Source organism: Sinocyclocheilus anshuiensis, unplaced genomic scaffold (genome assembly GCF_001515605.1).
Source record: "Sinocyclocheilus anshuiensis isolate Anshui unplaced genomic scaffold, SAMN03320099.WGS_v1.1 scaffold166, whole genome shotgun sequence".
In the NCBI taxonomy this organism is placed as follows: Eukaryota; Metazoa; Chordata; class Actinopteri; order Cypriniformes; family Cyprinidae; genus Sinocyclocheilus; species Sinocyclocheilus anshuiensis.
In genome coordinates, this window is record NW_015546050.1 from 1,820,188 (window position 1) to 1,836,038 (window position 15,851).

A 15,851-nucleotide genomic window follows, 5' to 3' on the forward strand; every position below is an offset into this window, starting at 1 on the left:
AAAAACACACACACACACACACACACACACACACACACACACACACACACACACACCAATATCTGTAAAATAAGTAAGTTTTGCTTAAATGAAGGGTTGCAAGAAGTAGCAATATTCTATTATGCAGTGTGTCCTCTATTACTTTTATGTATACTGCTCTAACCCTTCATTTAGTATACAAGCTCATGACAAATTTTCACATCTCTCCTGTTAAACATTCAATCTCCTTGAGTGCCCTGAGTGCTGCTTAACTTGTCTCTACAAAATTCCCCACATGGGATTAATAGTGTTAAAATCAGGTGAAATTGACCTATTGGTAAGCCCCTCCCCTCGAACGCAGATGAGCCAATTGCAGTTGACTATCAACTGCATGGGGACCGGAACTCGGACATCTTTAGATTTCAGCACCATAGAGAAACACTGGAAGATCCGAAGCTCTCATCAGTTTGATGGTGTTTATGCTACAAAAATGACAAAACTATGTGCGTGGGGCAGGGGTTTTCAAACTGGGGTCCACGGACACTTGGAGGTTCGTGACGCAAAGCCAGGGGGTCCGCAAAATAATTTGCTATACCGTATTTTCCGGACTGCAACTTGTGTTTTTTTATCTTCTGAAATGTGCTATGATTTATATTCCAACGTGACTTATTTAATGCATTAATGTCAAATAAGCAAAGCGTAAACACTTAAAAACGGGCACTTCAAGGTTTATATAGCTAAATATATTTCTCATGTCTGTTTGACAAGTAGAAAGTATTGCTGAGTTTTTCTTCATTTTAGTAAGAAGTTCACAGAGACCAAGACGGCAAGCGCATTGTGTTTGTTTTCTTTATTTTACAAAAGCACAATGTTTCACTGTCATTTTGAAGGTACACAAATAAAAATAGACCATTTTTAATGATGTCTTGCTCTTATCTGACGAATATCACATTTTTCTGTTGATATAAAGGAATCCAAAGTGTTCGCGCTGGCGCCTCCCGCGCACACACAACATATCAGTTCTAGCATTGCAACTTGACATCGCAGCCTCATCATCAGCAAACTAAATGAGATGACTAAACATACAAAAGGTATTTGGTGACTCAATTTAACTTGTCTGTTGTACAATATGTAGGTTTTGCCGGTCAGCGTGAGCATCGCCATTCCGTGGTGTTTTTCCAAACACTTTTTTTTGCATATGTGAAGGATGCTGTTAGTAAATATTCAGACACTAGAGAAGTACAAAGCCTTCTTTACATAATAAGTAGCCTAATAGAGCCCACTAGTGATTATGTTTCACTTTTAGTAAGTAAGTTTAGTTTGTTATGGACATAGCCATAGGCGCCGATTTATTTTTCTGTCGGTGGGTGCAAAAAAACGAGCATTTTTTTTTTTTATAAAACATTTTCACCACTGTTTCTACTAGTAAATGATAACCGGGCTAGGTTATCATACACATGCGCAACAAATGCTTAACATATTTAAATATTCTCATTACTCAGTAATTAATCATACTGGGTCTTAGTTTTTTTCTAGAGTAGTCTATACACTCTTAAAAATAAAGGTGCTTCAAGGACTTCCGGTATAGCAATGAAGGAGTGAGCAGCTAGAGAATGGGGGCTCCCGATCCATACTTTAATTTTCAAATTTATACGACATATAAGATCAACAATCACATTAATAGTTACTTAAGACATTGCAGATTGAACTATAAGCAACTCAAAACAGAAACAAGCTCACTCTTCAGCTCTGCTGACCAAAAGATCAACCGCTAGCATAGCGGGTAAATTAGCAGCCATGGCTACCTCATCTAATGCAGAGAAAAAATCCGCGACTGAGTCTTTTGAACCTGTCTCCATGGACCAATTAGTTTCTGAACTAACAAAACAAAGAAATAGTATCAGAGAAGACATTTGTGGTTTGATTCAAGAATTTATTGGTCCTTTGCAAAGTTCGATAGATGCATTACGAGAAACGGTGGATAACTTTCAAGGCCGTTTGGTGTCGATGGAATCCCGAGTCAGGGAAAACTTTGAAAAGCTGATAGCGGCAGAAAAAGTTATCAAAACTCTGCAAACCCAAAACTCGTCCCTGCTTGACTGCATCGAAGACCTGAAAAACAGATCCCGCAGATCCAACTTGAGGATTGTTAATATTCCAGAAGGGAGTGAAAATAATCAAGATCCCGTTAAGTTCGTTTCCGAAATGCTGAAGGAGTTGACGGGCGCAGAAGTCTTCGACGAACCACCAATACTGGAGAGAGCTCACCGATCCCCCGGTCAAAAACCGACAGATGGCCGTAAACCGCGTCCATTTGTGGTTTGCTTTCACCGGTTCCAAGACAAAGAGCGGCTACTCCGATGGTCAAGGAGTCATGAGATCCAGTACAAGGGAAACGCAGTCAGAATATATCCGGATCTCAGCGCTGCCCTTTCAAAGAAACGCACTTTGTACAACGGCATAAAACAATCACTTTACCAAAAAGGAATACGATTCCAGCTGCTTTACCCAGCTCGCTTGAGAGTGAAATTCGAAGAACAAACTTTCATATTCAATTCACCTGAGGAGGCGAAACAGTTCTATGACCAACGTGTCAATGCCTAAGGACAACCGGAATATCTAAATGTATTTTTAAGTGGAGAACATTATCCGCTATCTACGAGGATGACTTGTAAAATATATAGGTATCTTTAAGGCATTCATTTTATTTAATTCTTGCCTCAAATATTAATGTTCTTCTTTTTCTGAAAAATATTTGTTTTGGGGTGGAAAAAAAAACGAAAATTTAATGACTGTGGATTGATACTCCAAGGAGTAAAAAAGTAAACTTCTGTAAAAAGTTATGGATGTAGAAAATGTTATAGTGGATTGGGACACCCCTGTTGATAGAAACGGTTTTGAGTAATTTGAGAGATTACTGGGGGTACGTGTATGGGGACCTGCCATTTGTCTCCGTTCTTGAGACAAATATAGGAAGGGGTCAATGTTTCTTGTGCTTGATTGGAAGGGATGGGAGAGAGGGTGGGCGTTGTGTTGTCTTTTTTTTTTTTTTATACCACGTGCACTTGCACATGTGGAATGGTCTTACTTTTATTCATCTATTCTTATAAAAGTATTGATTGATGTGTGATATGTTTAAGAAAGAAGGAGGGTCTTCCATTCGTTTTATTACCTGGAATGTTAAGGGTATGAATGGACCAAATAAACGAGAGCGTATTTTCGCTCATCTCAAAAAAATTAAAACGGATATAGCGTTTCTGCAAGAAACGCATTTACAAATAGCAGACCAGGTAAAACTTAGAAAACCATGGGTTGGACAGATTTTTCACTCCCATTTCAACAGTAAAACAAGAGGAGCAACAATTATAATTCATAAGAAAGTCCAGTTTAATGTATCTAGTTTCTGATCCCCAAGGACGCTTTGTTATCGTGACTGGTTATCTGTTTCAAATCCCTGTTGTCCTGGTATGCGTTTATGCCCCAAATTGGGACGACGTTAACTTCATTCATAAAATCATCTCACATCTACCAGATTTAAATACATACAAATTATTTTTTGTCGGAGATTTAAATTGTGTTGTTAACCCGAAATTAGATCGTTCAAATCCAAAACCAATGCCACAATCTAAATTATATTTAGCTCTCTCAACTTTTATGACAGAAACAGGATGTTTGGATCCATGGAGATTTTTATTTCCACAAAAAAGAGAATTTTCCTATTTTTCTCATGTTCATTCTTCTTACTCTAGAATAGTTTATTTCTATATTGATAAAACACTACTTCCTTCATTAGAAAAAACTCAATACTCTGCCATTATTATATCAGATCACGCCCCACTACTTTTAGATTTACGATTTACTCTCTGCAGTAACCAACGCCCCACTTGGAGATTAAATCCAACTCTGTTGGCAGACAAAACATTTCATACGTATATATCAACAGCAATTGACAATTTCTTGGCTACAAATACATTTGAAGAGGTATCACCATCGACTTTATGGGAAACATTTAAAGTAGTCATCAGAGGTGAAATCATATCTTATTCTTCATATACCAACAAACTAAAGAATGCAAAATTACAACAACTCATTGATTCCATAGCAAAAATAGATAGCCACATCTCATTAACTCCTTCAGAAGAGTTATTCAAAAAGAGAGTGGAACTTAAAGGGCAATATGATCAACTTTCAATTGAAAGGACTCAACAGTACTTGTTATGGTCTAAAGGGAATTTTTATGAACATGGGGAAAAAGCAAGCCGATTACTAGCACATCAGATAAAGTGCCAGTCAGCTTCTAGACTAATTCCACAGATTCGAAACAGATCACAACAACTAACAATGGACCCCAGGGAAATTAATGACACCTTCAAAGAATATTACTCTAATTTGTACTCTTCTGAGTTTCCAGAAGATACCTCAAATATGTTAATGTTTCTAGATGGTTTAAACATTCCGAAAATTAATTTGGAGCAAAAAGAAAATCTAGAACAGCCTATTAATCTACAAGAGGTCATAGACTCAATAAATGCAATGCAACGTAGCAAAACCCCTGGTCCGGACGGATATCCCATATAATTTTATAAAGCCTTTGCGCCCAAAATAGCTCCACTCTTTAGTGGAAAATTCTTTAGAAAATGCAAAATTACCACAAACCCTTACAGAGGCATTTATAACACTGCTTTTAAAATCAGGAAAAGACCCATCCATGTGTAGTTCTTACAGGCCAATCTCATTGTTAAATGTCATTGTGAAAAAACTTGCCAAAATTTTAGCTTTCAGAATTGATTCTCTCATACCAGAAATGATCTCTCCGGATCAGATGGGTTTGTCAAAGGTCGTTACTCTTATACCAAACTACGGAAGCTCCTGGGGGTCCTGTACTCTCCTGCATCCAGGGAAACCCCAGAGGTTGTGGTTTCCCTGGATGCAGAAAAAGCATTTGATAGAGTTGAGTGGGGCTATTTGTTTTTAATATTGAAAAGGTTTGGCTTTGGCCCAAAATATGTAAATTGGATTCAATTGCTTTATTCTACCCCTAAAGTCTCTGTTATAACAAACAAAGTACGCTCACAATTTTCCCCAATACTAAGAGGCACAAGACAAGGATGCCCTTTAAGTCCCCTTCTTTTTGCATTAGCGATAGAACCACTTTCTATAATGCTTAAATCTCTACAGTCCATAAAGGGCATTGATAGAATGGGTATAGAACATAGAGTTTCCTTATATGCAGATGACCTGTTGTTATATGTTTCAAACCCAGTTGAAAATGTCCCAAACATAGTGCAAAATCTTTCTGTCTTTGGTAGTTTCTCAGGATATAAATTAAATTTTTCTAAAAGTGTATGCTTTCCCATTAATCCTCTGGCTCTACAAATTAAAACTTCATCCCTCCCATTTCATATTTCCCAATCTGGCTCTAAATACTTAGGAGTACATATTACTCAAACTTTTTCAGGTCTATATAAAAATAACTTTTTACCCCTTATAAATAAAACTAAAACTGATTTACAAAGATGGGACACATTATACCTATCTTTAGCAGGTAGAGTAAATTGTATTAAAATGAATGTCCTACCTAAATTTTTATACTTATTCCAGTCCCTCCCAATTTTTATCCCAAAAGCCTTTTTTCGTACATTAAATGAGCTTATAACATCATTTTGATGGAAAGGGAAGAACCGAAGAATTAATAAAGACCTTTTGGAAAGGCAGCGATTTCAAGGAGGTTTAGCTTTGCCTAATTTTATGGGATATTACTGGGCAGCAAATCTTCAAAATACAACTTTGTGTCTGCAAGTAACACTTCAATTGAAAAAAATTAAAGAAAAGTGGAACAAAGATATACACTCTGTAATGATTCATGAAATATGGGATGATGCTCTAAAAAGTTATGTCATGCTTGCTTATATGTCTACACAGAAAGACCATTTGAGTGACCCCCCTTCTTTTTTTTATTTACTTTTGTTAACAAAATTGACTTTGATATATCTGCTGATAACAAAGTATTGAAATGTATCTTGCTATTTTGTATAGTAAGCACTCACTTTGCCACACGGTAACAGACTGTAGAGCATTTGTGTGCTTTTCTTCTCTTCATTTGATTAGAAAGCCCGAACACAGTATTCGTGCGCTTTGCTTTGGCCATTTGTTGTGATAAACAGGAAAGTGTGTCCAGCAGAATTCAATTTGAGTTTTGTTAAACGAATTTTTAAAAAAGCTTAGTTTACCGCGGCTGCTCCCGCTGGTAAAATAGACTACACATATGTACAATGGCAGAGTATTGGATTTGCTAAATGCAGTGATTTTTACATTGATAGCACTTTCGCTAGTTTCAATGACCATTTTTTTTGTTTAAACATCTTTGAAAAAGTAATAAATTAAGTGCAAAAATAAATAAATAAAGGTGCTTCATGATGCCATAGAATAACCTTTTTGTCTAAATGGTTCCATAATGAACCTTTAACATCTGAAGAACCTTTCTGATCACAAAAGGCTCTTTGTGGCGAAGGAAGGTCCTTCAGATTATAAAAAGGTAAGAAAGAGATGGTTCTTTGTGGAACCAAAAATGGTTCTTCTATGGCATCTGGATAAAATTTTACAGATTCCTGTAACCCCCAAAGGTCAAATTTCTGCATTGTACAATGTGATTGTGTCTGCAAGTAATACTTCAACTGAAAAAATTTATTATATATTACACTAAATCTAGACTTTCAAAAATGTATCCAAACGTTGATGACAGATGTGATCGATGTAAAAGTGATAAAGCTGATCTTATTCATATGTTTTGGTCCTGCCAAAAGCTGAAAAACTATTGGACATTTGTATTTAAAATACTAAATGAAGCCTTTAACTTGAATATAACACCCTGTGTTGAAATTGCTATCTTTGGAGTGCCAGAACATGGAATACCTCTGACTAACAATATGGAAAATGTTTTTGCGTTTGCTTCATTATTAGCAAGAAGGAGAATATTGTTGGAATGGAAATCAAAAAATCCACCAAAAACTTCAATGTGGATTTGTGATTTGATATTATATTTAAAACTAGAAAGAATAAAATGTCAAAAAAGGATCCATTCAAAAATTGTTTACAATTTGGAAACCTATGATTACATATTTTGAAAAGATGAAGACCCTACCTTCTAACTAATTAATAGGACTAAAGTTTTAGAAAGGCCATCTGACTTTAAAATACTTGGTTATGTCATGCTTGCTTATATATCTACACAGAAAGACCATTTGAGTGATCCCCCCTTCTTTTTTATTTTTATTTTGTATTCTTTTTTTTGTGAACACATTTACTTTTGTTAACAAAATTGACTTTGATATCTGCTGATAACAAAGTATTGAAATGTATCTTGCTATTTTGTATAGTAAGCACTCACTTTATTCATATAATTATTTGGTTGTTTGGTTATTTATCTATTATTTTTCTACTTTCTGTTAATTCAGGGTTGTGGAACGGGGTGGGGAAAGAAAATACATAATTATGTAATTGTTTGAATTTTTTTTGTTTAAACATCTTTGAAAAAGTAATAAATTAAGTGCAAAAATAAATAAATAAAGGTGCTTCATGATGCCATAGAATAACCTTTTTGTCTAAATGGTTCCATAATGAACCTTTAACATCTGAAGAATCTTTTTGTTTCACAAAAGGTTCTTTGTGGCGAAAGAAGGTTCTTCAGATTATAAAAAGGTAAGAAAGAAATGGTTCTTTAAAGAACATTTGACTGAATGGTTCTTTGTGGAACCAAAAATGTTTTTTTATGGCATCGCTTGAAGAACCTTTTGAAGAACCTTTATTTTTAAGAGTGTAGGTTACTCCGTTCGATGGTGCATTTGATGAATTCACTACACAAAAAGTATCTTGCGAAGTGAAATGAATGCAATTACCAACCACATAATGCACACATTTTTTCTATGAGGGTTGCGCTTCACTAAATATAATTATTTAATAAATACCTGTTTACAAAAAGCACTTATTCGCGCGTACACAGGGCAAAGTTTGAGGACGCACACTTAATATCTGAGGGAGTGCAGAGCCATGATCACTATATGGGAGATCAAGCCCGCTGAAAGAGAGAGATTTGTGCTAGCGCCCTCTCGTATTACAATAATGCACTCTCGACATTTGCCATTAAAATAATGCCAAAAACTGCCTCAATTGAACTATAAATGCGAGAATAAAGTCGTAAAAGCTGCAATCCATTTCATATTGGTTAAAATGAAAGGAGACTATCTCTTGTTTTTCTGTGGGTGCTCGAGCCCCTGAGCACCCACGGGATCGGTGCCTATGGACATAGAACTTAAAATAAATGTTGTTTGTAATGAACGGCACTATAATTATTATTTTTTATACATATATATGCATTTATTTTTGTTCTGTTATGAATGCCACTAAATTTAAACAATTTGGAGTGAGGCGAAGTAAAATTAATGTTAGTGTTTATAATGTTTTTTTCCTAACATTCATTTACTTAGACCTATTCAGTATTTATATTATTTCTGAAAGTAATAGTAAAATGCGACTTACACACCGATGCAACTTATTTTTTGTTTTGTTTTTTTTCCCCCCTGACCTGGTGCAACTTTCTGGAAAATATGGTAAATTTAATTATATCATGCTGTAGTATTAAAAAGTGCATATACAATGGGGACCATTTGCACCAATAAAACAATCATATTATGTTCATTCCTCCTACCCACATTAAACTTTAGCCTTAAACACTGTTATAATTATGAGGGGGTCCTTGGCTCCAAAAAGTTTGAAAACCCCTGGCCTGGGGTACTTGTAACACTGATTCCAGGTATCCTGAGAGGATGGGCAATAGAATTTATTTTATTGTATTTCCTAAACCCAAATAAGACAGAGCAAAATGTCCTTAAGCATTCAACCCCAATCCCAATGAAGACGAAAACGTTCATTTTCTGGTTGTCATACTCTCATTAAGTTACAATTTTCATCTGCTCAAGCGGAACGTTAATGTCATCTTGTGCTGCAAGGTATCTCTGGCTAAAACTAGCCAACGTTAAAGTTAGTGAGTTCATGCTAACATACAAACCTAAATAGCTAACTGTTCTCACATCATGTACAGTGTAGGTCAAAAAAACATAAACAAAGGTCTACATTTCACGACCGTAATGAGGCTTGTCGGCAGGAATTGTCGGTGGGGGGAGTGAATAACCAGCACTCTCTTCCACCCTCAATTCCCGATTGGTCAATAGTGCCGGGAATGAGGAGAGGGTGGCATCTTCTCTCAAGTCAATGCAAATTGATTGACTTGGTGTCATGAAACTGGACTTCCCAGTAGTCTATATTTTTTGTAAATATGGGCTCTGGAAATAGCCAAATTAGTTTACTGTGCTTTGGCTACTGTAGGTACTTCCTGTGTGGATAAACAACTAGGGTTGTGCCAGTAGATTATAGTATTGTGTATATATGATAGTCAGAGATATTAATAGTAATTAATAGAGATATTAATATAATTTTTCCGCATTTTTACAGTGTTGTACGTTATAACCAATCACACATGATTCTGTTGAGTTTATGAATACAATGGCCAATCAGAAGTGTTCAGATGAGTCATCGCTGAAACACCGGAGTTTTGTTGTTCAGTGAATGCCCTCGCTGAATGATTTCTGCTCTCTCGCGAATTCTCTCATCATAAACAACAAAGTGCAGATGTATGTGCATTGTAAGTATAAGAGATGTATTCATCATACAGTGTAGACAGCTTCACTGATTATAATGGGAGTGTTTTTTAAAGTGCATAAACTCATGCTAGACTGAAGTCAATGATGATGTTCTTTGATCATTTAAATGCTCGTTTTCTGTAGCTGCTGTTTGAATAACTGAGGAAATGTGAGCATTATAATTAGTAAATTACAACGTTTCTATTAAATTATCATGTTAAATGCAAATTCAGTTATATTAAAAATATTTTATGACGACATCTATATGCTACTTGACTAAAAATATATTATGTGTAGTTTATAGATTACATTAGGCTGCTTTTAGCCTTACCCGGGAGTTGGATCATTCTCTGGCTATGAATCTAAGTAAATAATTAAATAAATTAGCATGGTAATATTATGTATTGGCAATATGACGATATGACTATGGAGCATATCGCCCAACACTATAAACTAACATGAATTTCATTTCTGCAGATTGTGTCTTAGACTGTGTGAGATGAAACAGTAGCTCCTCTCATAGCTTTTGCCAGCTCTAGGACACTTGGTTGGCATTTTTCTGCTCTTTTCTTACCAAGAATCACTCATTACAAAATGAAACCATAAAGTGAAGGCCTGGTCATTTCACAGATGTCACAATTCCATTCTTTTTGAATTTCTGCACCACTGTAGCTGCTATGTTCACACTTCTTTAGCTGAAGAACAAGCTTGAACTAAACACTTGGATCTTCACACAGGGAAGGCTTGCACACTAACTTTTTATGAAAACATGGCTGAACAGTGACACTCCAAACAGAGCGATAGAACTGGAAGAATGCATGGTTTTCAGGGCTGACAGAACTGCAGCAGCAACGGGTTAAAGCAGGGGAGGTGGTGTATGCATGTATGTGAATAAATCATGGTGTTCTGACTCTACCTTCTGTTTATTAAGTGCAGACCCTTTTACCTACCACTTGAGTTTACATGCATCATTGTTGCTGTGATTTATGTACCACCAGATACAGATGCTAAAATAGCCATGAAAGACCTCATTGCTTCTATCAGTAGGCTGCAGGCATCACATCCAGACTGGGCTTATTGTTGCTGGGGACTTCTTCCACACTCTCAGAGTAACATTGATTCCTACACCAACTCTGTCTTAGATCACATCAACAAGTGTGTTGACAGTGGCATCACTACAAAAATTTCCAAGGTTTGCAAGAGATACAGCTTCCAGGTCTGGAGACCAGGAAGCTTACAGCTCAGCCAGGGTCAACCTCAGGAGGGCATCATCATAAATATGCTTACAAACAGTAGATTGAGGAGCACTTAATCACCTCGACCTCCAACGTATGTGGAAAGGCATACAGACTATTGCAGTTTTCAAGACACCCAGTTATTTGCCCTCATCCAGCTCTGCCTCCCTTCCTGACGAGCTTACCAATTTAATGCTTGCTTCGACCAGGGTAACAAGGAGATAACATCTAAAGATTCTCTACCTGATGAACTGCACCTCTCACTCTTCTCCACTGAGGTTTATAATACCTTCAGCACAGTGGATTTAAGGAAAGCAGCTGGCTTGGATGGAATACCTGGGTGTGTGCTCAGAGTCTGTGCAGGTCAGCTGGCTGGGGTCTTCATGGATATTTTCAATCTGTCGCTTGCACAGGAACTTGTCCTTGTTCGGCCTTGAATGACTTCCACCCAGCTGCACTCATCCTATCATCGCTAAGTACCTAGAGAGACTGATCTTACCACAATTGTCACAACAGTCCCAACTCATGTCAGAATGTTGTTTGTTTGTTTGATCAGTTCAGCGTTCAGTACTGTGATCCCCTCAATTCTGGTCTCCAAGCTAAACCAATTATGAATTAGCACATCACTATGCAACTGGATGTTAGACTTTTTGACTAACAAACCCCAGTCTGTTAATTTGGATAACCTCACCACGTGCGCTGGTTTGCCGCTAGGCTGTGTGATAAGCCCTCTTTTATACACTCTCTTCACTCATGACTGTGTCTCTGTACATGGTTTTAAGGGTAGGGACACACCAAACCGATGCCAAAGAACTAGTGCTGAGAAAAGCCAACTGTGGCGTTGCCTCACATCGCCTGCATCGGGGCAAAAAAAGTTGCACTAGAACACACTGAGCAGACTATAGCTGACATAACTAATGTGTATGACAAGGTCTCTCAACTCTGGCCCTCGAGGTTTACTTTCCTGCAGAGTTTATCTCCAACCTCGATCAAACTCGCCTACCAGCAACTTTCTAGTAATCCTGAACACCTTGATTAGCTTGTTCAAGTGTGTTTGATTAGGGTTCGTGCTAAATTCTGCAGGAAAGTGAACCTCGAGGGATGACGAGACGGCTTACAGGGATGAAGTCCAGCACCTGACTGTGTGGTATGCTGACAACAACCTGGTCCTCAACACACAGAAGACCAAGGAGATCATTGTGGACTTCAGACGAACTAAGAGTCATGTACATAGCCCTATTAACATCAACAGAGTCATAGTGACTCAAGCTTTGAGTTTCTGGGTGTTCACATCTACGACGATCACATCTGGTCCCTGAACTTCCCATTATTCTTTAAAAAAAGCAGAGCAGCATCATTATTCCCTCAAATCCTTAAGAAAGCTTATCTGTATGCCAATATACTGTTTGATTTTGACCACTGTACCATCAAGTGCATACTTATCAACTGCATCTCAATGTGGTATGACAATTGTTTAGTATCGGACCATAAGGCACTCCAGTGGGTAGTGAAAACTGCCCAGAAGATCACTGCAACTTAATTGCCAACAATCAAGGATATTTACAGGAATTGTTTCTTTGGAAGGGAGAATGGCATCATCTAAGGTGCATCCCATCTCAAACATGATCTGTTCATTCTCCTTCCATCTGGCAAGTACTATAGGAGCCTGTGGTCCCGCACCAGCTGGCTCAGGAAGAGTTTCTCCCCTGAGCCTGTGACCCTGTTGAACTCTTTGCCCTGAGACATTATTACTACTTACCACTGTACTGTCTCAGCATTTTTTTTTTTTTTTTGCATTAGCTGGACATCATAGTATTCATAGTATTTATTTATATTGTACATTCATCCAGCTGGACATGCGCTGCTTATATTGTCCAGTTGTCCAGTTAATGGTCCATGGTGACTTTAAATCCAGGGTTTCCATGGGTCCTTAAAAAATCTTACATTTAGTTGTAACAAATTTAAGGCCATAAAAAGTCTTAAATAGTACAAGAAAGTCTTAATTTTGATTTCAAGAAGTCTTAAATTTGGGCATGGAAAGACAAGAGTTGCAATATGGCTTAATGTGACAATTAAACCTCAGAAAGCTGTGATTTCATGTGTGCTCATGAGTGCTGCACATTTCAAAGTCAGGTGTTGTGTTGCTTTGTGTCCAGCCGTTACAGAGGAAACCGCTATATTTATGCTGTTTGAAAAGCGCCAGCTGCTGGCAGAGAATGAATGTGCAGTTTCAATAAGCCCTTCTGATGTTTTTGTTCAGACCAATGTGAAAATCAACCCATGTTTTTAAACAGCAAATATGCAGAGTTGTAAGTGTGAACTGGTGGATCGACAAGAAGATAATGCATTCTAAATATCAAAATAATTAAGACAGTAAAATATGTTTATATGTTATTTAATTAATATAATAATTGATTGATAGCAATTGTGTACATTAATATAATAATTTATACTTTTGACTAATTAATTTGGTAACACTTTCTATGAAGCCCGCATTTATAATACAGTATAAGGGTATTCTTAAGGCATTATAATGAATGCATAATGCATTATAAAAAAACCTTATAATATGTTGTATCATCTCATGAATATTCATAAGAACAGTTTTAATATATTATAATATTTACTTATTTGTGTTTATAGTTTTTAAGAGTATGATGATTTATAACACAATGAACACATTGCATCCACTTTTACAATGGATTATATTTCTCATAGTTATAATGTATTATAAGTCTCATATCTTGCCATTTTTCTTATGCTACTTTACTTAAAGCAGTCAAAGACCACTTATAAGTAGTAGTAATAATAATAATAATAATAATAAAAATGTTCTCTCAAACAGCCATAAGATCAGAAATCAGATCAGATGAATGTGTAATATGACACATTTGCTTTGAACTATTTTTATTGTAATATCAGTTTGATTATTCCTCTAATGAGAGTTAATTGGCATGTAGTTGCAAAGTTGCTTATAGTCGATTGATTAAAGGGACCATCAAAATAAAATGTAACCATATAAAACATTGCATTTTTTTCAGTTGGAGTATAAAGCTCACATCAATTGATTAACATTAGCTCCACAGGGAACACTCAACATCTAACCACTCACAAGCTGTAGTAAGATACTGTGCAGATCTTAAATAAACAATGTCAAGATATGATACTGTCCATTATTCTGCAAATGAAGTAGATTTAATATGGTGTTCATTGTGTGTTATAAATAATCATACTCTTAAACTTATAACCACAAATACGTAAGTATTATGATGTATTATAACTGTTGTTATGATTATTCATGAGTTGATATAACATATTATAAGTTTTTTTATAATGCATTATGCATTCATTATAATGCCTTAAGAATACCCTTATAATGTATTATAAATACGGGCTTCATAGAAAGTGTTACCATTAATTTGATTAAAAATGGTTGAAATGTGAAATTTAGCATTTTATACAACTTTTTGTTTTTGATAAAACCTGTATCTGAACTGTAAACAATGCTTTTTACAGTCATTTTACAGTTTAATATGTTACTATAGATGTTGCCTTACTGCGCTCATGTGGTATTAATTTTATTTGTGCAGGTCTTGAGCTTAAAAATTCTGCAGATACCCTGAAGTCAGAGAATGATTTAATGGGCTATGTAACACTTTCAATTGTCTAAAAAAATACCCCTATTTGAATGTTTTTGTTCAACATACCTGTTGATTGCCTTTAACTTGTGAAGAAAACCTTTTAATTAGTTTTCTTGTTTTCCAGAGGGTGTACTCATTTTTGCAACACAACATTTTATCACTTTAATTGGAAACCCTTATTTCCCTGATTAATATTGAATTGTTTTTTTTATTTTTATTTTATTGGTCAACCAGAGTTGCTGGAACATAATATATTCAAAGAAACTACAATATGTCTTCTATATAAAGAGAAATTGCTGAATTGATTAAATATTAGAGGGGGTTTACTCATTTATGCTGTGTACTGAATGTAAAATATACAATGAGTTCGAAATTAACACCTGCCAGCCCAGTAAATGCGGGTGAAAATCAACCGCGGCGTGTAAAACTCACCAACCAATTTGCCCAGTTGTGATTCATAAATTATGTCCTCCAACCAGAAGCCTCCAATATTAGCAAAACAAAGAGCAAACAATGATTGTTTATAGTAAAACTGAAAGCCATTCAATCTTTCAGAAGCAGAATAATAAATACAATTTTAATAAATACAGTATATTTGAATCTAAGTTGTGATCTTTATAATCTGGTTTATTTCTGATATTTTTATTTTGGGTAGTAGAAGTTCTCAGTAGCCGATAAGTTTATAGCTAAATTCAGAAGCCAAATTGGCTGGTGAGTAAAAAAAAAAAAAAAAGTTAATTTCAAACCCAAAATGTACATATTCATTAGAAATAAAGGCTTCTGAGCCAGAGTCCTGCCTGTATCTTATTATGTTTTTGGGTTACAGCTGAGATTCCTGCTCTTCTATTGAGTAGCCAACACAATCATCACAGAAGCTGTGAAAACTGCTACACACAGATGGGACCCCCAGGGCCTCCAGGGCCACCAGGTCCTCATGGCTCTCAAGGATTCCCAGGTTTATTTGGTTCTAATGGGCTGCAAGGTCCGCGGGGTTTACCTGGGCGGCCTGGCGGCCCTGGCATGAAAGGTACAGGCATGCTACACACATCACAGCATGTCTATAGGGCTGTACATTGTCTCAGAAAGTTTAGAAATTCATTGTTTTACAAATTTGTTTGTCAATGTAACAATTGTTCCCTGAGAAGGGGAATGAGACACAGTGTCCTCTAGTTTTCAGTCATGGTCCTGGGGACTCGCTGCTCTGCACATTTTGTGTGTCTCCCTTATATAACCAGTGTTGGGCAAGTTACTCTGAAAATGTAATCAAATTACTGATTACTGATTACTCCTTTTAAAAGTAA

At 36.3% G+C, this 15,851-nt stretch overlaps 1 protein-coding gene across 1 annotated transcript in view; it reads left to right on the forward strand.

The window, feature by feature from the left end:
- LOC107699169 (collagen alpha-1(XXI) chain-like) overlaps positions 1 to 15,851 on the forward strand; it is a 51,432-nt gene that overhangs the window by 19,380 nt on the left and 16,201 nt on the right. Inside the window, exon 11 of the mRNA XM_016500363.1 lies at positions 15,377 to 15,577. Coding sequence (XP_016355849.1) covers positions 15,377 to 15,577 — 201 coding nt within the window. The remainder of the gene's footprint in view (positions 1 to 15,376; positions 15,578 to 15,851) is intronic.